Raw genomic sequence first — 25,373 nt, 5'->3', positions numbered from 1 at the left:
CGGTATCTAAAAACGTTAACAACTTAAATATTGATCGAAAACTATAAATATGTATAACATAGAAGAGGATAGGAAATGTATAACTAAACGTAAATGTATATGTATGTATATAACACAGTATGAAGTATATAAAGGCAATATTCCAGTACATAGCAATATAATTCAACGAAAATTTCAATTGTGCGAGTTGAATTTGGTGAATATTTTCATGTCTGCAATATCCGAGGTAGTTTTGCCATACAATTCTAAACTCAATCGTCGTTTGAATAAAAGCTACCGCGACCTAGTAGATGAATACAGAAAAATAGGTCCTACAGACCCACCAATAATAATAATAACAACAACAATAGTGGTTGCAGTTAAATGGTGGGCAAGGTGAAGAGTGGAGAAAAAGATTTAAGTACATAATAAGACATTTAGATGTATATATATATTTTTATACGTAAACTCATAAATACTATCAACACATTATACACAATACAATAAGTGGTTTCACAATCCAAGCAACCACTAGCACCACAACCACAGCTAAAATACACCTACAAAAGTATTCTCATCAATCTTCAACACGAGGGTAACTTAATAACTGACAACAAAGATGGATTGTTAACCACCAGAGAGTGGTTAAAAAGAAAATAAACTTTTAAATTTATGAGTATATTTAGATTTATATAATTTTTAAATAAATAAACTTACACAGAAAAGTGGTAGAGGAAGCACTTCCAGCCAGTAGGTCGTTCCAGGAAGTTGTAAACTTGACCTTGAAAAGTCGCCTTGCCTGCTCGCCGATGTTCTTTTACGTGATATCGGCCCTCCCACGTGTTACGATCGCCCTCAGTGGAAATACCTCCCGGAACATTACTGAGCAGCAGCCGTGGATCTACTCCTGATAACAAAATATCAAAACCATACATTTAACTCAGTTATTTATATTTATATTCTTATTATTATTATTTTTTTAATAATTATATTTGAGTTAAAGTAAGATCTTGCTTTTTAGATTACATCAAAAAAAAAAAAAGAAAAGTAAATAAATTAATTTTTAGGGGAAAATAAAACTGTTAATATATATATGTGGCAAATGATATAGGTGAAAGCCGGGTATAAGATGGGTATATATTACAGATCCTAGCATTAATGATCAAAAGTAATATGAGACTGTGGAGAAAATACCAAATGATCTCAACAGGGAATTACCTCTAAAAATATCAAATATCACACCATCAATACCACTAGATATCTTGTTAAAATAATATATATATATATATATATATGTATATATATATTACCTCGAGTGCCTTTTCTTCTCCAAGAATATTTGTTAGCATTAACACCCCGATGATTTTTTAATTTTTTTTCATCATCCCATGAAGTGATGCTCCGATCGCGAATAAAATGATTTCTTTTTTTATTATTATTATTATAATTATTATTGTTATTATTGTCATTAGGACAGTCAACGATAAATATTTCGGGCGGCTGTACAGTCGAAGAATTGTACCGACGACAGTTTGTCGTTGATCCCATTACGGGATCAGAATCACGTCGTTTTCACTCGACTACTCGTTCACGGTCATATTTTTAAGTATATATATATATATAAATTATTTTTAATTCAATGCTACTACTAAACCTCAAAATTACTCCAATAAAAAAAAAAATATATATACTATAAATAAATACCATATTTACAATCATGTTTTATCAACCTGATAGTTTATTAATTATCGAATCCAATCGATATCGTATTTAAATTCAATTAAAAAATAACCCGGGTTTATTTTCCCCGGGGACAAGCTCTTGTTTTCGTTTAATTTTAAAATATACACACTGACGCACCCAACAATTATTATTATTATTATTATTATTATTATTATTATTATTATTATTCATTTATTAACTTTATTTGAATACAAAGGTAAATAATAAATATTTAGTCGTTAATAAATATTGAAACTTTTTGATACTCCGCAGGTATAATAATTGAGTAAAATAACATTTGGCAGTTTGTTATAATTAAGAAATGTCAAGATCATGTGCTCAACATATTCGTTCGATCTAATGACACGGCACAACTGGGACTGAAGGTTTCAAGACCTCCACTAGCTATATGGAAATAACTCAAAGCTTTTGCTAATGGGATTATTGAATCTGTATGCAACGTGGGTTTTATAAATTATATTCATTTAAACTATAAAAAATACATCAAAATTACATATTATTTCAAAGATTTTTTTTTTTTTTATAATAATCTTAAGAAAGTACTTTTTCTCAGATATCAGAGTACTCGTTAACTTTAAAAAAATTTTTTTTTACCGTTAGTGAATAAAATAGCGTAATTTTTGAATTTATTATTCCAATTCATGTTTTCTTATTAAAAATTTATAACTATATGTTATGAAATTTTATTTTCTATTCAGTTGAAATGATTATTATGTTGACTGTATAATAGGTTATGACGTCGAAGAAATTTATGACATTTTATTGGTTTATAATAGTATCTAGTTTTACGGTGGGGGACGTCACACAGAAATGAGAAACGGATATTCAAGTTTAAGCAGTTACATTTGTAATATTATGCGGCAAACTCATTTTTACAGTGTTTACTAGTTTACATCAGTCATACACTGTAAAAAGAGCGGTGTTAAAAATGGACTCATTTTAACTCCGCCCGGTGTTAAAATAAAATTACACCGGTGTAGAAGGAGTAATTCACCGGTGTTAAATCGGGGTAACCGGTGTAAAAGCGGAGTAAAAGCGGTGTAAAAGCGGGGTAACCGGTGTAAAAACGGAGTAATACCGGTGTAAAGGCAGGATAAACTGCGTCCGCTTTGGAGTATTAACTTTAAAGATTATAAAACACAAAAAATATCAGTTCTTTATGAAAATAATTAAAGAATATCATTTATTAACAAGTATAGTGATCGAGTAAAGAATATCTACACCGACGGCGGCGTTATTTTAACACCGGTCTAGAATATTTACACCGGCAGCGGCATTATTTTAACACCGGAGATTTTATTTTAACACCGGTACAGAATGTTTACACCGGTGGCGGCGTTATTTTGAGACCGCTTTCGTTGTTGAAATTTAACACCGCCGATTTTAACACCTACACCGTTTGGACTTACCCCGGTGATTTTTTACAGTGTAGCGATCCGGTTTTTTATTTTTTCGCTAATATTGACCAACTCATAAAAAAAAAGACTTTGAGTGATGTTTATTTATAGTTGAAAATAAAAATGTATTTCGTTTATATGAAATACGCAATTAAAATGCTTTTATGAAAAAGTCTTTGTGACTATTTTAACGTAATGTATCTTTGAAACTTGTTTTTCATAATAATTTTTTTTTTTTTTTTCTCGTTAGTGACATTAAAATATTTCACCACAAAAAAGAGTACAGTTCATATGTCATGTTTTATTTCAAAGAGTGAAAATACTTTTTTTTTGTAAGCTTAAAATGTTAAAAAAAAAAGTTTTTCATTTTTTACCTCCAGTAAAAGTATCATTGTTGTCAGATTGCAAAGTCGCACTGGTCTCGGACAGCGGTGAAGGGGTTGGCTTCAATTCAGCCGTTGATTCCAGCCCGAGAAATTCGCTTCCTCTGCCACTTCCATTTCCGCCACTGCCTACCTGGACGATCGTCACATTCAATGGACCCCGGTTACCTGTAAAAAAAATCATTTTTTTTTAATTTAAAAAAATAAAATTACACTGGAAACAAAATATAATTGAATGGCAATGAATAAATTGTCATTTTTTTTTTAAATAATTCTTTTAATTTATCTGAAAATATTTACAAGTTTATTTAAAAGGTATAAATCATTGACCTACATAATAAAAAGTAAAAATCAGGAAAAAAAAAAAAAAAAAAAACGAAATTCTGGGATTCTCGTTAAATAACACACGGGTCGGATTATTGCGTGACCTGTATAGAGGGTTTTGCTGGTTGTATCAATCCCAGAATCGATGCAACTGGTCCGAGGCACCCAACCGAAGAATAAAAAATAAATAAATTAATTTAATTTTCGTTTAACATGCTATAATACACTTTCGGTTATGATTCCGGTGGTTGCCCATAACAAAGTAAATAAAATAAAATAAAATAAAATAAATTGTTTTTATAACTTTTTTTTATCAATATTGTAGGGAAAATATAATAAAGATAAAGTTTTTTTTTTTTTGAATTGGATTGGGAAAAGTCAATTATTTGGTCGATTGCCAAGTGAATTGTTTCAGGGTTGGTGTAATCATGTCTTTCCGGCTTGCCGATTATTCGCCCGTTATTTAACAGTCCCGCACACAAAGCATATGTGTGTTGTGTTATATTGCTTATTTATATGTGTATGCACTAACTGAGAGGGAGCTATATATATATAAGTATGCAGTATGTAGTATATGTGTATGTATAGAGTGAGTGTTTTTGGCTGTAGATATGTTTTAGCTCTCGCCAATGACCCGCACGGGGTTTTAGTTATACACTTAGTGTGCTATATCAATGTAGGGCAACCCCTGTTGTATTGTTAAACTTCTCAAAGTCTATGAATGAAATATTAAATCGTGTGTGTTATACATAACAACAACATTCTATATATATATATATTTTTTTTTTAATATTTTCGATTTTATGCACACCTTTATATAACAATAATAATAATAATAATAATTGTGTAAATAAAGACTTAAACATTTAAGATAATTAGATAAATGAGGTGTGTAATGAGATATGAGATGTTTGTGGTTATCGATTAAAAGCTTTGTTTCATTGTATTATTATTATTATTATGATAAGCTTGGGAAACCTTTTAAAAAAATTTATCAAAAGAGTATAATCGTAAAAGCGTCAACTGGATGACTATCAAGCGCACTCGATAGAAATATACAAATACAAACACAAATACGTGTGTACTTGTCCGTGTCTATATATTTATCAATGTGTGTATACTAATAAATTATTGACAAGAGCTCTTCGATTTAGCGGTCAATTTTATGTTATTGGTGTACACTCTTCTGGTAATATAGATGCTACTTTAATTGCCCATTCGAATATCCTCACTGAAGCTAATTATATATACATCAGATGATAAATTTAATTATTTATTAAATAAAATATTTTTTATTTTGTTTTGTCGATAAATCCGTGTCTATAATAATTAAATGTTTATATTTTTAATCCAATTAATATAACAGCATATGGTATATGAATAGATATATTATAACTTGTAAATAAGTTTATTTTTACAGCAACAAATATATAATACCTATTTTGGAGGACGGCGTAAGCAGTCCCTGTACTTCTTCTAGGGGCATCCCGTGTTCGTGATGACGAGGACGATCTTTCATACCTCCTTCTCCTCGTCGTCCTTGTCGACCTTGTCGTTCTTGTCGTTCTTGTCGTTTTGGTTGTCGTTTTGGTTGTCGTAGTGATAGCTGGATCTATTGTAATGTTTTTGGGATTGTGACAATGATAATGTCGTCGTTGATGTTGATGTTGATGTTGATGTTGACGATTGTTGCAAAGTAGGGTCGTTGAGTGAATTAGAAATGGGGTTGGATAGAGGATCAGGAAGTCGGTCGAGTCCTCAGGGACTCGTTGCGAAGACGGCGGACGGTGATAGAGCGTCATCGCCCCGCCGTCTCCTTTACCACCATGCCCTGGGCAACACGATTTTTTAAATAATCCACTTGTTTGTTTTTTAAAATTATTTACTTTTTGTTGAAAGTTGTCCTCGATAGTATCTGTAATAATAATTAAATTTATTTATGTTTTTTAATTAGATATTTCAGAAGAAATAAATAATTATTGTGATATTTATAAAAGGTAACGGGTGAGTGCCACAAAGAATAACGTAAAGTTGTAAATCAATATGTCGTGTGTCTGTCTGTCTGTCTCTTGGTCAGTGGGTCTAGTTCGATCGACATTATAGTCAGGCATGTTGCATGCTTTATTATATTTGTTATGAGTTACAACTTTATGACTCTCTGCATTGACGTTAAATAGCTATTATCAAATAAATAGATCTATATATCAGTTCGAAATATCTCAATAAAATTATATTATAACAAGTATGTATGTAGAAAAAAAATATAACAAGACTATTTTTTTTTTTTAATTTAATAGCATTTCAAAAATTTTAATTCTCTGTACTATTTTTTTACTTATAATTTATCATTAAATACCCAATTAGTTGACTTTATTACTTCTGTATCAGCTTTGAGATATTTTTAAATATTACAGTGTAATGATAGTTTTTAAATCTTTGTTATTCACTTTTAAATTGATAAATTTCCTTTTTTTCTTTTTTTTTCTTTCATAACTGATAAACTTTTACAATTAATTGTAGTGTTATATAGCAATTAATAGAAACGGAAAAAGAAAATTTAATTTATTATTTAAAGTTATTATAATTTATTTAAATTAAATTCCAGCCACTCCTGTACGCAAGCTAGTTCAAGAGTATCGAATCTCACGTGGAAAAACTAAATAAAAACACACCCTACAATGTTAATTTTATATATATATATATATATATGTAATTTCTCGTGCATATATATCACATTGATCTCACGCACTTTGAGTTTTCTTTTTATTATTATTTTACCTAAATAAGAAATAAATACTATAATCGAGATAAAAAATGGCTCAATATATGTGATAAAAGTAAATATAAAAAATTTATAAAATAATAATTGTTAAAGTAAACAAATTTTCTTTAAAGCGTTTTAGTGTGAGAAAGTTTCGAACTTTAAGTAGTAGTCAGAGGTGCGGTCTTGAGTAGAGGCAACATGACTGAATGAAATTGATATTTATTAATCGATATTTAACTTTGTCCAAGGGCGACAGTAACCTTCTTCATGCATGAGGGCGTAGTCAATATTAATATTTTGTCTGCATTTAACTAACTTTTAATAATATTTTAAAACTTGTTTCCTTAGCTTTACTTTTATTCTTCAATTTCATTTTTTTTTTTTTTTTTTTTTTATAGGTATTTAAGTATTTAAAATTGTACATAAATATTGTCGAGATTTGTATATCCTGAACTTATGAATGCTCAGCGGATTCGAGGAATAACTTTTACACAGAATAACCAATGTAAGCTTTATTTTTTTTATTTTTTTATCACTCTTCTGAACTCACATTATTTATTTATTTAAGTAAATATATATAAAAGGCATTGAATTATTTTGACTCAAATTAAAATGTATTAAAAAATTTAATTATCTTCTGTTACTAAAAATAAAAAAATTATTAAACTTAACAATGATTATAAATAAAAAATATGTTACAAGTTATTAATAATGCATAAATATATTGATGATTTATTTTTAGTTGTAAAATAACTGATCTGTGATAAATATTAAAAATAAATCGACTTAAATATAGATAAAAAAAAAACTTTGATTTTTAAAATTAATTCTAAATGTTAAATTTAAAATAAATTATTATAAGAATTAGTAAATTTTTTAGGATGTGGTAAAAATTCAACGAATATTTTTGCACAGAGTTGAGAAAAGAATGAATAATGAATTGATCGGTTGTGTCTATATAAAGACACAAATGAGGATATGAAATATTAGAGATCAGGTTGGATTTTAACGTAGCGCAGATTCACCAAATTCACTACTCTCAATTTCGCGAGAATATTCATACATTCCACTGAATCCAATGCATTTACAGTTTGCAATAAAAAATACCTCAAGTGGTATGTATATAAATTACTCGAGCGAGAAATTTTAAGTTAACCTTCGTTTAAAAAAAAATATCTAGATAATCGGCTTCCAGTTTAATTTTTTCGCTACAACTATTTAAAGTATTAAATATTATAATTTTTACTCCTACTATACAATTTTGTGCATATTTTTGGATTTAATGTCATTTAAGTCATAGCTAATATAATGTCGGTCAAAAAAATTTTAAGCGGATTATAACTTTGTGAATAAGTACTCCAGCCACATATACATATATCATGTATCATATGTTACAAATATAATATTCTTATAGTGTGCGAAGAACTGTATCACCGGCGTCTATTACTCGGTTTTTGTGGGTTTCCGTTTATACGTGAATGTCTTAAATCATCATCTAGTCCTAGTCTATATCCATTATCCTAATATTACTTTTGTAGATGCTAAGGCAAACTGTCGGAAAAGCTCAGTCTTTAAATTATTAAACCTACCGAGCACTTTCTTGATAAGCTCAGAAAATTCATTATTAATCTACGTACTTTCAGCATAATAATAATAATAATAATAATAATAGTAATATGAGAAGAAAGTATTTCATAAATATAAACATGAATTTTATTAGGTCAAGCCGATAATGAGTTTGCGTAAAAAAATTTTAATTATAATGTAATTATTTTCAACTATTATCTATGTAAATGTAACTAGATTAATTTAGAAGATTGTTAAGAAGAGAAAAGTTATAATGAGCTTAGGCGGAGATGTACATCTGTGTCATGTGACAAAACATATCACCGTATTGTTGGAGCGAGAAACTTGATTTGTAATTCACAAAACAATATTCCTGACACTTTGACTAAAGTTATATAACGCTTTTGTGTAGCTTTCACTCACCCACATAAAGTTCAAAGTTTACTTCCGGGGGTTAACTTGAGAATAGGATGAAAAAAAAATAAAAAAAAAAATAGTCTAAACCAAGTTTAAAGATGCTTTGTGTAACGAAACTCGATATCTTTAAACATTTCTATGCATAAAATTTACACTCTAGTTCACTTGATTATCTATATAAATATTTTTTATTGTAGTTGAAGAACTTATGTTCCTGTCTCTTATCATTTTTTTAATGATGAACAATAATTGATACTATTTGTCACCAATAACATCCATTATTAAATAATCTAATAATAATAATAATAAATAATATAATTACAGTAGTTTTGTATATAATGTTAAGGTATACATGGGAGTATTATAACAATAAACCCGTCACGCAAATGTATATGAAGCTCGCGTACAGTTGTCGACTATACTCGTCCATGTCACGCAGTTCAAAGTAGGACAGCTTACCCTCGACTTTTGTAAAAATTAACTTATAATGCGTGGACGCATTCATTATTTACTTTTTTTTTTCTTTTATTTTCTTCATATTATTATCCAAATATTTGAGATTAATGTAGATTAAAATTTCAATATTAATTATGTTCGTTAATTATTTAATTTTAGTATCATTTAATCATTTTCATTTTTTCACTACTGCCTTAAGGCTTCTACAATTATTTTTAATATAAATTACTGTGATTAAAACTTATTAATTAATTTTCATAAGAAAAAGTAAATAAAAAATTAAAATTGAATATGAGTTATTTGGTGTTAAATTTAATAGTTACTAAGTATAACCATATAATTAGCAAATATTTTCATTGCAATCAAAATGATATACTCGACTGTCGATATCAAGGGCTTTACAACCATATCTAATCGATATATCATCGTTCTAAATTTAACTATGCATACATAAATTACTCTATTTTACGTAATTTAAAACGTCAATTTGCATTATCATTAATCATTATTAACTCTTATTAATCAAGAGAATAAAAAAATAATGGGACAAAAATATGTACAATGAACTCGCATTTCTTTTATTCATTCTCAAAGTCGACGTGATGTCAAAAGCGCATTGTCTATTCAAAGCAATGAGAAGTAATGTCCGTTATGATTAATGTTATTCTTTGACTATTCTGTATCAATCGTGCGAAAAAGTAGAAAGAAAAAAAATAAGAAAAAAAAATACAATATTACCTGTTGCGGTTTCAGCATCAATCGCCGTTAAAAAATTTACTCTCTTGGATTAAATTGTTTAGCTTTAATAATTATTCAAATAGACACAAACTGCACCTATATTATAAACCACGAATCACAGTAACTAAAGTATACCAGCATCTAAAACAATCCAATCAATAAATAATTAATAATAATAACAATATTAATAGTAATAATAATAATAATAATAATTTTCACTTTACACGTACTTGATATTTTGTAAATCCTTTGATTAATGCGTTAATACGCACGTGTTGTTAAGTATTTATGATTGAAAATATCGCACGTGCTCTTAAATAATAATAATAATTATTATTTACGAATAAATAAAAAATCGGGGTTTGTATTTGATCAACGACGACGTGTTGTCAAAGAAAACAAAGTGTAACTAGCCCGGTGGTGAGCTATTTTTGTAGTTTGGTGGTTGTTCTTAACAATAATGTGGCCGGAGATCCTGCGGCGGACGAGCGGTCGCCTCGACAGGAGAAACACACGCGAGTATAATCCAGTGCGCACCCCCGATGCGCCTACTCGAGTATAATCATAGCAGACTACTGGTTTCGAAACTTTCGAAGCTTTCGAAGCAGCAACCTGGTGCTCGTGCCACCCCTGCGTGTACTCGTTTGCTTTACCACCGTCGCCTTGCCACCCGCCGATGTCGGTGCTGCCACCCACCAACTGCACTAACCTTTCTAACCCATATCCTATCTCGCTCCTGGTTAACTAACTGACTGGTTGACTGGCTGACTGCTTGACTGGCTTATTTTTTACTACTATGATAATGCTGATGCATCACATTTATCCTGCATTTCCATTTATCATTTGACACGCTAATTTTTATTTTTTCTTTGTTACTATACACCACCTGGTACATTAACTATCGCTTACTATTATTATTATTTTTCACTCAGATTTGCGTGTTGCGTCATAAACTTTTTTATTGTATTATATAGTATATCGAGGCACGGGAGGAGTTGCAAAGAAACAACTTTTAAATAACTTTTAGATGACGTCATTCCTGTTACTATATACATATATGCATGTATCACAATGTAATGTTGTATCGCACGTTGACACTACTACTTAAAGTTCCGGGTTATTTTCACTCGGAATACAATTTTAATCTCAAATGTCAGCATATCAGTCTTATAAAGGATTATCTTTAGTTGTTTTTTTTTCCTTTCTCTATAAAATAATGTGATAATTTGTAAAAATAGAAATAAATATTTTTGGTTGGAAATTTACTTGGGAAATATCTAAAGATCATATAAGATGATAATAATAATAGGTTGACCTTATTATCTGCTAAATTTAAAATTAATATTTTTTCGTTACGGTAAAAATAAAACCGGTGATTTGTTTTGTTTAAAAAATTAAAGATAACTTGGAGATCTTAAAATAACTAAAAGATTGGTGGACGTCCTAGAAAATAATATTTTTATTATTATTATTACTATCATCACTGTCGTCATTCAGTGTAATCGATCAGTGGCGCCAAAATTACATCTATAACTTATGAGCTGATCAGTCTTTTGTGCCGATGAAATCTTTATTTTTGTATTTTTTATTGTTTGTTATCAAAGCACACGGTAGTAATGACTTTGTCAATATACTTTATTCAGTAGACAAGGTCAATGTGTGTGAATACCATCAGATCGATCACTAGTTTATTTTATTTATTTTTTCTTCGTTAATCGTTTAGTTATTCTATTGACGATTGAATGCCTTTCCCAGTCGATATTAATTATACTTTTATACATTTTACTTGACAATTAAATAGTTTGATTTTTACCATTATTTTATCCAATAGCTTTTACTGTTAAATATTATGACATATTACTCTGGATAAAAGCTTTCAACCTATTATATTTCTATTGCAAATATACGTTTTTTTTTTATTTTTATTTTACAAATAATTGAGTTATTTTTATACGAAAAAATAAATAAACATTATTTACAATTAATAATATTGTAGTGATTATAATAAAATGTAATTACAAAGTGCTATTATATTTTGAATATACTCGGTATTCACTGAAGACTGGACACACGGCTTGTTCCCTGATAGTAAAACTAAACATAATTGCACAGCAAGTTCTGCAGTGAAACATTTACGGCTAACTTAACGACAAGTTTCTGGCAAGTCGTGGCTGGATAATAATTGCGTCTCAATGTTATTTTACAGAAACACTTGCCGTCAATTTAAACTTAACGTCATTGTCTGACAGTAATACTTGTATATACTTGTATGTAGCCAAATTGAATTCAAGCTACAGGACAATTTACTGTCAACTGAAAGGTAACGGCTTGCTCTCCAACACTTGACTTTATATTGGCTTTAGAATACGACAGCAACTTCAAGTTAACTTGTGGATAAGGTGGCTATCAGGGCACTTGATAATTTTTTTAGATCTACGGTCGGTAATTAAGAAAGTTAATCTGTCACATCGAGATCTGTATTATCGATACATGTGTATTATCAGGATCTGTGTGATAGACATCCGACATCCGCTCCACCCAAATTTTAGCCCTATTGGATATACATGCGCAATCAGATGCTCGTGGGCGAAATTTTTCAAATATAAATTTAATTATGGCGGTGTTCACTGGCATTTTTTTTTTTGCGCTGGCGCTCTTAATTTGAATCTTCCCAAAGAAAGCACGCAATGAAAAAAAAAAGCCACTGAGAACCAATGTTCTAGCGCGCATGCGCAAACATTTAAAAAAATAAAAAATCTTCCAGAAGACATTCTGTAGAGATTTTTGTTTCTCTTTAAAGTATATATATATATACAAAAATTAACATTTATTTTTCTCATTTGCTTTTTTACAATAATATTTATTTTCTGTACGACAAATGTCATACGGGAAATAAATTTTATTGTGAAGAAGTAAATGGAAAATATAAATAATTAAAAAAAAACTATTCATAATATATATCGATAAATGTATATATATATTTTCATAATTTCTTTTTGTTTATTTAACAGCATTAATGTTTATTATTTATATTGTTTACCTGTATCTATAAGGATTCTTCTGCTTCTTCTTAACTATAGTTATTTGCCACTTTCTTAAATATACTTATTTCTACTTATAAACTAAAATATTTAATTAAAAATAAAGGGAAGGTTTTTTTTTCAATTATAAATGCTCGATTAAAAATAATAAAAGTTAAAATTTATTATTTAAAAAAAAAAAAAAAAAAGCGGCTGAGGACCGTCTTCCTATACTGTGCGCATTCACCTACAATTGTATTTTTTTAGAAATACAATTGTAGTGGTCTAAGCTATTTTCTTTTGGTAGAAAGAAAATAGCCCGTTTGGGAAACCTCGACACTGATAAAATACTCCAATAAAAATCCGATAGACCCGGAATCTATCGGTTTAAATCAGAGGATTTTATCAGTGATAAAACCCGACCAACACAGTGGTCACTCGATTGGTGACCAAAAAATAGCTAAATGACAATACAAAATATTATACAGTACATAATTACAAAAAAAAATATAAATATTGAAATTTTATAAATAAAATTTCTTAAAATTAAATCTTAATAATAGTATCCAGGCCCGGATAAATAATATCACACACATTCATCATACTCTTAAATTTAAATTAAATCACAATCAAACAAACTTAAGATTAATAGGTAATGGGAAAAAGGGAAAAATTAAAATTAAATATAAGCAACCCAAACCATGCAATCAAACCCGAATAAAAAAAAACCAAAAAACAAAAAACAAACCATGCAATCAAACCCGAATAAAAATAAACAAAAAACAATGCACAAGCCAAGCAAAAAAACATGCCATTCACACTTATTCTTATAAAATAAAAATCTAAATCTCTCATATCATTCATCACACTCACACCTTAATACAGAAATTATTTAAAATTAACTACAATTAAGCTTAAATTAAATAAATAATAAATCTTCTTCCTGGTCCTCGTCCTGGTCCTGGTCCTGGTTTTCCTGTTGGTCCTTGGCATCCATGGGCATCCTTCAAGTTGGGCATCCTTCTTGTTGACTGGATCTGAAACTAAAATATATACCCCAATAGATTAATACCGGGCATATATATTTTTATGAAAAAAAAGAAGAATGTAAAAATAAATATGCACCAGAAAAAAAAAATTAGAGCGGCGGTGTGTCCTTGGATCTGGACCACCTTGTCGTCAATGCTCAGCAGCATCACTGTCCTGGAAATTATTCTGGTCCTATTAGGCCAGTCATGTCAGAATAGATTCCAGTGAACTCTAGCCTAGACATGTCGTATACGATCTACTAAAAAGTAAATCCAAATTATGTACCTAAACCTGAAAAAAAAAAAAAATATTTAGAAAAAAAAAAAAAAAATTAATTGAAAGCCCGAGTAACTTCAATAGGGTGAGGATTAGGTAAGTCTCCGGAATCTTGAAATATCTACTAAAAAAAATTAGAAAAAAATTATGCGTCAAAACCTAAAAAATAAAAAAAATTTATAAAATAGAAAAAAAAATTCTTTATGAGGTTCCGTAATCTCTAAAAATCTATAGAAAAAAAACAAAACGAGAAAAAATAATTATTTCTAAACCTAAAAAAAAAAAAAGATTATCATAAAACATGTCGGGGCGGTTCTCGTATCTTAGCATAGATTAAAAATTAAAATTAGAAAAACTATAGGGTAACCTGACCAGTTGCAATAAATTAATTCATTAATTGAAGAAAAAAAACTGACTCTAAAAACAATGACTCGACTTCTGCAAAAATGACTCTAACAAAAGTGACTCTACTTTTGGGAAAAAAAAAAAAAAAATGACTCTAATTTTAAAAAAATGACTTGAATTGTATAAAAAATGAATCGAATTAAATGACTCTACTATTAAAAAAATGACTCTAATTGAAGTGACTCTACTTTTATGAAAGTGACTCAAATCTCCAGAAATTTAATTTAAAAAAAAAAATGATGGGGGAAGGGGGGGGGGGGGGGTTAAAGTACATTGAAAATAAATCAATCGATTGAAATAAAAAAAAATTCAAAAAAACTGGCTCTGATTTAAGTGACTCTACTTTTTAAAAACTGATTCTACTTCTATTAAATTTACGCTAAATTAAATGACTCGACTATTTAAAAAATGACTCGAATTGAATAACGATAAAAAAAAATGAGGGTGAATGAGCATTTACATGAAATTAATGAATTGAAATCGAATCCCCTTTCGACGGCACACAAAAATTACTATAAACTCATATTATTATGATATCATCAATAAAACCATTGCAGTCAATATTAATATCAATTGTGTAATGTGACCTGCCAGGGCCAATTACACTATCATTATAAAATGATAATGGTATTGATATTAATTATGGCAGCAACAATAATAATGATAATACCGATAATAACATGAGAATAATAGATATTCTTAGAGTATACGTCCAAAGTGGATCGATATCAATTAAAAATTTAAATTTAAAAAACGATAGGGTAACCTGACCTAATGCCAAGTCTCGATTAGTGGGAAAAACAAAACTGACTCTACTGCAGATAAATTAATGCTAAATTGAGTGATTTTACTGTTTAAAAAATGACTCGAATTAAATAACGATAAATTAATTACGGGTAAATGAGCATTTACATTAAATTAATTAATTGAAATAAAGAATGAAAAATTAATAAAAAACTGGTTGTCATTCAAGTGACTCTACTCTTAATAAAAATGAATCTACATCAATGAAACTGACTCGATTTCTATTAAATTAACTGACTCGACTATTTTAAAAATGACTCGGATTAGATAACGATAAAAAAAAATTAACTATTTAAAATGACTCTAATTCTGTGAAAAATGACTCTAATTTAAATGACTCTGTCTTGAACAAAACTGACTTTAATTCAAATGTCTCTAGTTTTATAAAATTGAAATTAAAAAAAAAAAAATAATTGGGGTGTAAATCCATGTGTGATAAAAAAAAGTGTGTGTATGTGTTTGTCTGTTTTTCAAAACAATTATAAAAACTATGTAATATATTTCCATCAAAACCGAACCGTATGTGTAGCATTAGGCCACCAGCCAATCGATAAATCGACTCCCCGTTTTGATCGCACACAAAAGTCACTATAAAATCACATCATTATCAATATTATCAATAAAACCATTGCAGTCAATATTAATATCAATTGTGTAATGTGACCCGACAGGGCCAATTACACTATCATTATATAAAATGATAATGGTATTGATATTAATTATGGCAGCAACAATAATAATGATAATACTGATAACAACATGATAATGATAGATATTCTTAGAGTATACGACCAATGAGGATCGACATCGATCGAACCAGAGGGTTATGCGTACCAGCCCAGAAGATCAGGATATATATTATCAAAAAACTAACAACTAAATAACGCGACCGCCTGACCTAGTGCCAGGGTTTTCTTTTACGCGGAAATGCCATTTAAATTTAATATATTAATCAAAGAAAAAAAAAAATAGATTTTTAATGTGACTCTAATCAAATTAATACTACATACAAGCAATGCTAACGAGTAAACTCAAGACTCTACAGCTATTGACACCTGATCGAGTGCCAGGTGTCTTTTTTAATCTAAATCTACTTTTAATGAATTTAAGGGTAAAAAAATTAGGGGTATAGATTGGTGTGTAAATTAAAGTCGCCGTAAGCGAGGTTGTGAGTAACCTCAACTTACGGCGACGTGTAAGGTATGACTCGATTTCATTGAAGATGAACAGAGTCTCAGTAGGGAGTGTAAGGGGGGGGGGGGTGTATGTGAATTTAAGCTAAAAAAAAACCCTATGCAAAATTGATTCTAATTTCAAAATCCCTGGACCAGTAACTTAAATATCTAATAAAACGTGACGCTAATAATTGAATTTAAAAAAAAAAGGGGGGGGGGGGGTAAATCACCACTCTTATAAAAAAGGGATCAGGTGACTCTAATTTAAAAAAAACCCAAGTTATTTAATTAATCTACTTCCCCGATCAGTCTAGTGACATAAAAACCCCAGTCCTATATTATTCCCCTTCTATAGTTACTAACTTATTAATTAACGCAGCAAAAGTGACTCTAATTATTTAAATAATAATAGTAATAATAAATGAAAAATACACACCGCTCTACAGACACTTAAACACTTAAAAAAGAAAAGTTTTGATCAGAAAAATTTTTTATGGATTGAGACCGGCACCCAAATCGCACCCGGGTACTCAAAGGGTGGGACAGAATAATCCATTAAAAATTAAAACTGATCAGGGAAAATTTCTTTTTTCAGCTTTTTATGCATTAAAAAATGAAAAAAATAAATTTTTTTTAAATTTTAATGTATAAAAAAAATATTTTATATACGCTGTTATGGTTGGCCACCCATAACAGCGTAACAATATTTTTCGCCTTTAAGATCTATAGAGCGATATATATTTTTAGACTCTAATTCGCGTGAATTTAATTTGACCTAAATTATAAGAACCAAGTGTCCTTATAATCCCTAATACCCATAAACCCCCAGCTAAATCACTAGACCAATATCCCATTTCGCGGACAAAAACCCAATGCGAATTAATTAAAAAAAAAAAAAAGGGTAAGAGTGGCAATTGTTGGGGAAGGGTTGGTTGATTCTAGAATTTAACGCGTGATTCTACTGAGAGAATACTCTCAACGAAAAACCTATTACTGGTCCACTAATTAATTTAATTACCCCGATTTAAAAATTAAAAATTATCCTAGCAATACAAGGGAGTGAGTTGGGTATACGCAAAGTGCGTATTTATGTGTGTGAGGTGGGTAAAAAATGGTGTGTTTAAATTGTCAACAGCAGAAGGCTATTGACAACAAATCAATCTATACCCCGTGTTAAATTAAAAAAAAAGAAATGATAACTCCAGAAGGGAGTTATTTAATTTATAAGAAAAAGAAAAAAAAAAGTTTACTCGGTTAGTACTGCTTGTGATTCAAATGACTCTAATTAAAATTAATTTTAAAAAAAAAAAAAAAAAACCAAGACTAAGTTCAAAAAACTAAATGACTCTACTTTCAAAAAACTAACTTAATTTAAATGGCATTTTTTAAAATTGAATGAATTTACTTTAATCAAACGCGAATGGTTTTACTGTAATTAAAATGACTCTACTTTTTAAAAACTGCCTCTAATTTAAATGACTCGACTTGCAAAAAAACTGGAATTTAATTTATTAAAGAAAAAAAAAAGTGTTGAAAAATATGTAACTCTATTTCTAATAAAATGTGGGTTAATCTAATTTTAAAAAGCTAATGTGAAATTTGTGTTCATGAATTTACACCCTATTAATTTATTTATTGAAAGATGACTCGAATATTACTGATTCTACCGATTTTAAAATAAATTTAACTACTCGAATTTAATTTAAGGAAGCTAAAACTAATGTAAACGACTAGACTTTAGTAAAAAAAAAAAAAGAAAAAAAAAATAACTGAATTCAATGCAAATGCTCAATTTCAATTAAAATAAAAATATTAATTAAAATGACTCGAATTTAAATTTAAAGAACTGAATGTGATTCAAATGACTCGACACGAATTTAAAAAAAAAATTATTTCCATGCAAATGCTCAATTTCAATTAAAAAAAAAAATATTGATTAAAATGACTCGAATTCTAATTTTAAAAAACTGAATTTGATTAAAATAACTCGACACGAATTAAAAAAAAAAAAAAAATTAATTTCATGCAAATGTTCGGGTTGATATTAAAAAATTTAATACGAATGACTCGACTCTAATTTTAAAAAAATCAATTTGATTTAAAAGACTCGACTTGAATTCAAAAAAACCGAATTTGATTCGAATGACTCGAATTTTAATTTAAAAAACTGAATTTAATTTATTGCAAATGGCTCGACTTAAATTTTAAAAAAACTGAATTTAATTAAAATGACTCGACTTCAAATTTAAAAAAAATATTGATTGTGATGACTCGACTTTTAATTCAAAAAAACTGAATTTAATTCAAATGACTCGACTTTAAATTAAAAAAAGATACGGAACCGTTGATAAATATTAAAAAGTGCAATTAAATATATAGATTATAATGGAGAAGAGAAAAGAGAATGACAGAAACTAAAAAACAATAACAAACCTCAACAGAGAAATAACTTTATTTCCCTGCCGAACGATGCCAGTTGATCAGCTGGTAGGATGACAGCTAGCAGTTCATTGAGGCTGGTCAGTGATGTTCAATTCCATCCTTCCTTCCAGTCAAGATATCAGAAAATGATTTTTCCTCGTTGGAATCCATTGGTAACCTACTTAAATAATCAACACTAATTAATATATAAAAATACTGTTGACTTGTAAATTGAATGGGGTTGACGAAAAAATTTAAAAAAAAAAATTGATTTTTTCAACTTGCGAAAACGCCGGTTGAAAAAAAAAATTTTTTCCTTAATGACGTCATTAGTCATTAAGGAAAAAAAAAAAATTAAAAAAAAAAGTCAACAATATTTTTAAAAATAGTTGAACACTCGAAAACGATGCTTACGCATCGAATGTCGGGTGCCAACTGACTCTTTCCCCCCTTACCCTTAGGACGCTCACTTCACCCCCACTTCACCCCACTTACCGGTCGACCAGCGCAGAATGCCATTTCATTGGTCCCCTTCTCTCCCTGCGCATGTGGAAGGGATCTCCGGCCAATTGCACCCTTGTCTCCTGACTACCCCCCCACCCGCTCTCTAGCAGCTATGACGCGTTCCTCACTCCCCTCACCCCTAAAATCTGATGCAATCATTTTTTTAATTTAATAATTCCTTAAAATTAATCAAATTTTCGCGTTTTTTATGCTAAAATCTTTTTAATTGGCATAAATTAATGCATATTTTATCAATTAACTCTAATTCACATGCAAATGAGTCATGCAAACTCGTTTAATTGTCGATTAAAAAGTCTAGTCGATAAAAAAATGTGCTTTAATAATTAAATAAAATTATTATAGATGTTTTAATGTTTAAAAAAGATCTATTTCATTTAATTATTTATATAATTTCGTCTTAAGTTATTACGTTTAGATGATAATTAATTAAACGTTAAAGTAATCAACATTTTAAAACTACCAGCACTAGTTCAAATCCTAAAAATATTCCGCGAGAATAAGTCGCGCGTTTCTCAGTGCGCATGCGATCTACGTTGGAAACGCATCAAAGAAACTTGTCGTTTCTCTACTAAAATAGTTGACGTAAATTATAAATTTAATTACCAACCATCAATAATTAATTTATCATAATTTAATTAATAAACTAGTATGAGTGTCCATCAAATTGCTAGTGGAAATATTAAAATGAGCAACAGTGGCCGCAGATCTGTCAACAATCTAACCTAAAGTTCATTTGTCAATAAAAACTAATCGAATATATCAAGAATAAGACACGAGTAAGTAGTAATTGAACAATTTACTGATTCAAAATCTATTATTTCATGTTCTTTAAAATCCCTGAGTAAAAAGTCAATTCTTTAGAATTAATCAATCACGAATTACAACATAATCAATTGTCTTTCTTCTTTCTGAGGAATAAAACTTTTTCTCCTTTTATATTTAAATAATTAAACCACGTAAATTTATTACTCTCTAACAAATATTAATTTATAATAATCTTCATTTCAGATATGTAACAAAAAACAATTTTTATATTATATGTACACATATATTTTTTTCATCAACTTATATGAGATTATTGATATGAGTTTATTTTCGCAGGGGTTTTGTCCGGTCTGAAAGATTTTTATTTTTGGGAAAAAACAAAATATCGAAAATAGAAAACTTGAGCCACTTGGTCAACCTCCAGCTGCTGAGCTTGCAGAGCAACCGCATTACGAAGATCGAAAACTTGGAAACTCTGATCCAACTTGACCAGTTGTACTTGTCGGAGAACGGGCTGACTTGCATCGAGGGTCTGGAGTCCTGCAAGTTGCTGCAATAATCAAATCAAGAAGATCGAAAACATAAAACATTTGGAGTTATTGGAACAGTTCTGGGTAACCATTTTTTTTATTTTCTTAAATTCATCATTTGTTTGATTGATTTAATTTTTTTTTTAGATAAATAATGATCAAATCGAAGATTGGACAGCAATCGACACTCTAGCTGAGAATAAAAAGCTACAGACAGTTAATCTGGAACACAATCCGATTGCAAGTGATCCGAATTACAGAAGAAAAATTAAATTACTCTCGCCTTGGCTGGTCCAATTAGGAGCCACACTTTGCAGGTAAACTATTGACAGCCTTAAAAAAAATCAAATCGTCCAAAACTCTAAACCCTATTCGCAATTACTCAGAACTTTGGTCCTTTTTTTTACTTGAATATTTAAAAATATTTAAACCAAATATTATATCTTTGAAAATATGAATACTTTTCATTTTAAATAGTATTTTATATATAAATAATTAATTAATAACATAATGTACTGAAAGTAATTGAAATTACCTCAAGTTTATCCGCAGCTTCCTGTCAGTAATTTGAATAAAAAAATGTTGAATGCTAACTAAGTTAATTATTATCGAATAAATAATATTTATATATACTTTTTTAAGTAATACTCACTTTGATGAAAATTTATTTCTCATCATTGTGTACTGAGGTATTATTCAAACTTTTTGACCAAAGTCACTCTAAATAGTTATTGTAATTTCGTTAAAAACGTAATGTAATTGAATAAATTATAAAATTGATAACTGATTTTTTATTTCATTTTTCAAACCTCACATCCGATTTTCAAACCGTCTAAATTATTTGCGAGACATATAGGGACAGCTAGAGCAGACGCATTTTCGAATGCGCCCAAAGTCATTGATTTGTTAATTATAATTATTACTTGCGCGGTAAATTTAACAATTTGAATAATTAATTATTAAAAATTGGAGATAAATTAAAATTCATAAATTGAAATGAAATCAGGGCAGAATATGATAGAAAAATATTTAAAATATAAAAAAAAAACACGCAAGCGTTAAAACAAACCAAGTGTATTGCTCAATTTAATATTTTCAATAGCAATTTGATGGACACATAAACTAGTTCATTAATTGAATTATAATAAGTAAATTTTTTAGGTTTGACAATTAAATTTATAATTTACGTCAACTATTTTTGTAGAGAAATGACAAGTTTCTTTGATGTGTTTCCAACGTAGATCGCATGCGTACTGAGAAACGCGCGACTTATTCTCGCGGGAGTTTTTTAGGATTTGAACTAGTGCTGGTAGTTTTAAAATGTTGATTACTTTAACGTTTAATTAATTATCATTAAAACGTAATAACTTTTCTTATCGACTAGACTTTTTAATCAACAATTAAACAAGTTCGCGTGACTCATTTGCATCGGAATTTGAGTTGATTGATAAAATATGCATTAATTCATGTAAATTAAATAGATTTTAGCATAAAAAACATAAAAATTTAATTAAAATTAAGGAATTATTTAATTAAAAAAATGATTGCATCAGATTTTAGGGGTGAGGGGAGTGAGGAACGCGTCATAGCTGCTAGAGAGCGGGAGGGAGAATAGCGCCCTTATCTCCTGACTACCCTCCCCTCCGCTCTCTAGCAGCTATGACGCGTCCTCACACCACCCAACCCTAAAATCTGATGCAATCATTTTTTAAATTAAATAATTCCTTAATTTTAATTAAATTTTCATGTTTTTTATGCTAAAATTTATTTAATTTACATATATTAATGCATATGCAACTAATTAACGCAAGTTCACATGCAAATGAGACATGCAAACTCGTTTAATTGTTCATTAAAAAGTCTAGTCGATAAGAAAATGTGCTTTATTACGTTTTGTTATGATTAATTAAACGTTAAAGTAATCGACATTTTAAAACTAACAGCACTAGTTCAAATCCAAAAAATCTCCCGCGAGAATAAGTCGCGCGTTTCTCAGTACGCATGCGATATACGTTGGAAACACATCAAAGAAACTTGTCGTTTCTCTACAAAAATAGATGACGTTGATAATAAATTTAATTACTAACTCTCAACAATGAATTTATCATAATTTAATTAATGAACTAGTTTGGGTGTCCATCAAATCGCTAGTAATTGCATTTGCATTGAATTTAGGTTTTTTTCATATTAAAGTCGTAATTCGTCATAGATTATCTTCTAAATATTTAAGTCGAGTCACTTGCGTTACTTTTATTTTCTTCAAATTAAATTTCTGTTTAAATGTAACAAATTTTCAGCGAGAATAAGCCGCGCGTATCTCTAAATAAATTTTTGTTTTTAAAAGTAAATGATTTTTTGTCACGTACATTGAAAACTTATAAATCATCGCCGTCACTTCTCAACTCTAGTCACATCATTGCAATAAATTTATACAGATGGATTTCACTTGCTTCACTTGACAATAAAATAATAAAAATAACTTACATAATAATCAAGGAATAATAAACGATTTTTGACACTTGAATTTCATACAAAGAGATTTATTGTGTCTTGAAAAAACAAATTCAAAATTAATTTTGTAGGAATAAAATTTGGCTTTTTAAATTGCAGTTGCATGTGGTCTTGTTCTATGATACATTTTTTAGACGAAAATTTTAGAAGATTTCAGTTTTTATCACTGCCTCAAGTAGAAAAGCTTCACAGAAGTTATTTTTCTTCAACTGAAAATATATCAAAGTAAAAAAAAATACAAGTAAAATATTATTTTCTGTAACCCAGAAACGACTGCATACTTACTGAAATCAGAATAAAATTTCAGCTGCTCTAATTAATTAGCCATTATCCTCTTGCTGAACTGATAAGTAGAAAAAGTCCTTTGATTTGGTGGGAATGCACGAATCAACGTGTGTTTAGAAAAAATATCTATTGTTTTTTATTACATATCTGAAATAGAGATTATTATAAATTAATATTTGTTAGAGAGTAATAAATTTACGTGGTTTAATTATTTAAATATAAAAGGAGAAAAAGTTTTATTCCTCAGAAAGTAGAAAGACAATTGATAATGTTGTAATTCGTGATTGATTAATTCTAAAGAATTGACTTTTTACTCAGGGATTTTAAAGAACATGAAATAATAGATTTTGAATCAGTAAATTGTTCAATTACTACTTACTCGTGTCTTATTCTTGATATATTCGATTTGTTTTTAATGACAAATGAACTTTAGGTTAGATTGTTGACAGATCTGCGGCCACTGTTGCTCATTTTAATATTTCCACTAGCAATTTGATGGACACTCATACTAGTTTATTAATTAAATTATAATGAATGAATTGTTTAGAGTTGACAATTAAATTTAAGATTGGCGTTAACTATTTTTGTAGATAAACGACGTTAAGTTTCTTTGATACGTTTCCGACGTAGATCGCATGCGCACTGAGAAACGCGCGACTTATTCTCGCGGGTGATTTTTAGGATTTAAAGTTGTGCTGTTAGTTTTAAAATATTGATTACTTTAACGTTTGATTAATTATCATCTAAACGTAATAACTTAAGACGAAATTATATAAATAATTAAATGAAATAGATCTTTTTTAAACATTAAAACATCTATAATAATTTTATTTAATTATTAAAGCACATTTTTTTATCGACTAGACTTTTTAATCGACAATTAAACGAGTTTGCATGTCTCATTTGCATGTGAATTTGCGTTATTTAGTTGCAGATGCATTAATATATGTAAATTATGTAGATTTATAATGCCAATTAAAAAGATTTTAGCATAAAAAACGCGAAAATTTGATTAATTTTAAGGAATTATTAAATTAAAAAAATGATTGCATCAGATTTTAGGGGTGAGGGGAGTGAGGAACGCGTCATAGCTGCTAGAGAGCGGGTGGGGGGGTAGTCAGGAGACAAGGGTGCAATTGGCCGGAGATCCCTTCCACATGCGCAGGGAGAGAAGGGGACCAATGAAATGGCATTCTGCGCTGGTCGACCGGTAAGTGGGGTGAAGTGGGGGTGAAGTGAGCGTCCTAAGGGTAAGGGGGGAAAGAGTCAGTTGGCACCCGACATTCGATGCGTAAGCATCGTTTTCGAGTGTTCAACTATTTTTAAAAATATTGTTGACTTTTTTTTTTAATTTTTTTTTTTTTCCTTAATGACTAATGACGTCATTAAGGAAAAAATTTTTTTTTTCAACCGGCGTCTTCGCAAGTTGAAAAAATCAATTTTTTTTTTTAAATTTTTTTGTCAACCCCGTTCAATTTACAAGTCAACAGTATTTTTATATATTAATTAGTGTTGATTATTTAAGTAGGTTACCAATGGATTCCAACGAGGAAAAATCATTTTCTGATATCTTGACTGGAAGGAAGGATGGAATTGAACATCACTGACCAGCCTCAATGAACTGCTAGCTGTCATCCTACCAGCTGATCAACTGGCATCGTTCGGCAGGGAAATAAAGTTATTTCTCTGTTGAGGTTTGTTATTGTTTTTTAGTTTCTGTCACTCTTTTCTCATATCCATTATAATCTATATATTTAATTGCACTTTTTAATATTTATCAACGGTTCCGTATCTTTTTTGAATTAAAAGTCGAGTCATCACAATCAATATTTTTTTTAAATTTGAAGTCGAGTCATTTTA

The 25,373-nt window shown here is 29.2% G+C and overlaps 1 protein-coding gene and 3 long non-coding RNA genes across 5 annotated transcripts; 1 reads left to right on the top strand and 3 right to left on the bottom strand.

The window, feature by feature from the left end:
- Window positions 1-437: 437 nt before the first annotated feature.
- LOC130677226 (potassium voltage-gated channel subfamily KQT member 1-like) lies at window positions 438-10,439 on the bottom strand. Of its 2 annotated transcripts, XM_057483905.1 has the most exons (6): window positions 9,998-10,439; window positions 9,768-9,908; window positions 5,264-5,741; window positions 3,494-3,670; window positions 697-886; window positions 438-539 (listed from the first exon to the last, which is right to left on the bottom strand). In XM_057483905.1, exons 3-6 carry the CDS (start codon window positions 5,343-5,345, stop codon window positions 461-463), a joined length of 528 nt encoding a protein of 175 aa, XP_057339888.1. In that variant the 5' UTR covers window positions 5,346-5,741; window positions 9,768-9,908; window positions 9,998-10,439; the 3' UTR covers window positions 438-460. The 2 variants fall into 2 exon arrangements, with proteins under 2 accessions (XP_057339888.1, XP_057339889.1); XM_057483906.1 differs by lacking the exon at window positions 438-539 and having other exon boundaries at window positions 693-886; window positions 9,998-10,431.
- A 2,562-nt stretch (window positions 10,440-13,001) lies between these two features.
- Window positions 13,002-19,319, bottom strand: LOC130677285 (uncharacterized). Its single transcript, XR_008991566.1, has 3 exons — window positions 18,910-19,319; window positions 13,913-14,107; window positions 13,002-13,830 (listed from the first exon to the last, which is right to left on the bottom strand). It is a non-coding gene; the product is annotated as an uncharacterized LOC130677285 (long non-coding RNA).
- A 641-nt stretch (window positions 19,320-19,960) lies between these two features.
- Window positions 19,961-21,419, top strand: LOC130677464 (uncharacterized). The gene is made up of 3 exons (XR_008991605.1): window positions 19,961-20,198; window positions 20,524-20,801; window positions 20,865-21,419. It is a non-coding gene; the product is annotated as an uncharacterized LOC130677464 (long non-coding RNA).
- Window positions 21,420-23,274: 1,855 nt separating this feature from the next.
- On the bottom strand, window positions 23,275-24,137 carry LOC130677783 (uncharacterized). The gene is made up of 3 exons (XR_008991702.1): window positions 23,893-24,137; window positions 23,514-23,660; window positions 23,275-23,437 (listed from the first exon to the last, which is right to left on the bottom strand). It is a non-coding gene; the product is annotated as an uncharacterized LOC130677783 (long non-coding RNA).
- Window positions 24,138-25,373: the final 1,236 nt, after the last annotated feature.

Source organism: Microplitis mediator, chromosome 11 (assembly GCF_029852145.1).
Source record: "Microplitis mediator isolate UGA2020A chromosome 11, iyMicMedi2.1, whole genome shotgun sequence".
In the NCBI taxonomy this organism is placed as follows: domain Eukaryota; kingdom Metazoa; phylum Arthropoda; class Insecta; order Hymenoptera; family Braconidae; genus Microplitis; species Microplitis mediator.
The sequence above is the reverse complement of the archived record's forward strand: the minus strand, read 5'-3'. Positions and strand labels throughout refer to the sequence as shown.

Coding starts and splice junctions, on each gene's coding strand:
- LOC130677226 (XM_057483905.1), bottom strand. CDS start 5,345: ATGAAAGATCGTCCTCGTCATCACGAACACGGGATGCCCCTAGAAGAA. Junction 3,671..5,263: donor TACGCCGTCCTCCAAAATAG/GTATTATATATT, acceptor TTTTTTTTACAG/GTAACCGGGGTCCATTGAAT. Junction 887..3,493: donor CAATGATACTTTTACTGGAG/GTAAAAAATGAA, acceptor TTTTGTTATCAG/GAGTAGATCCACGGCTGCTG.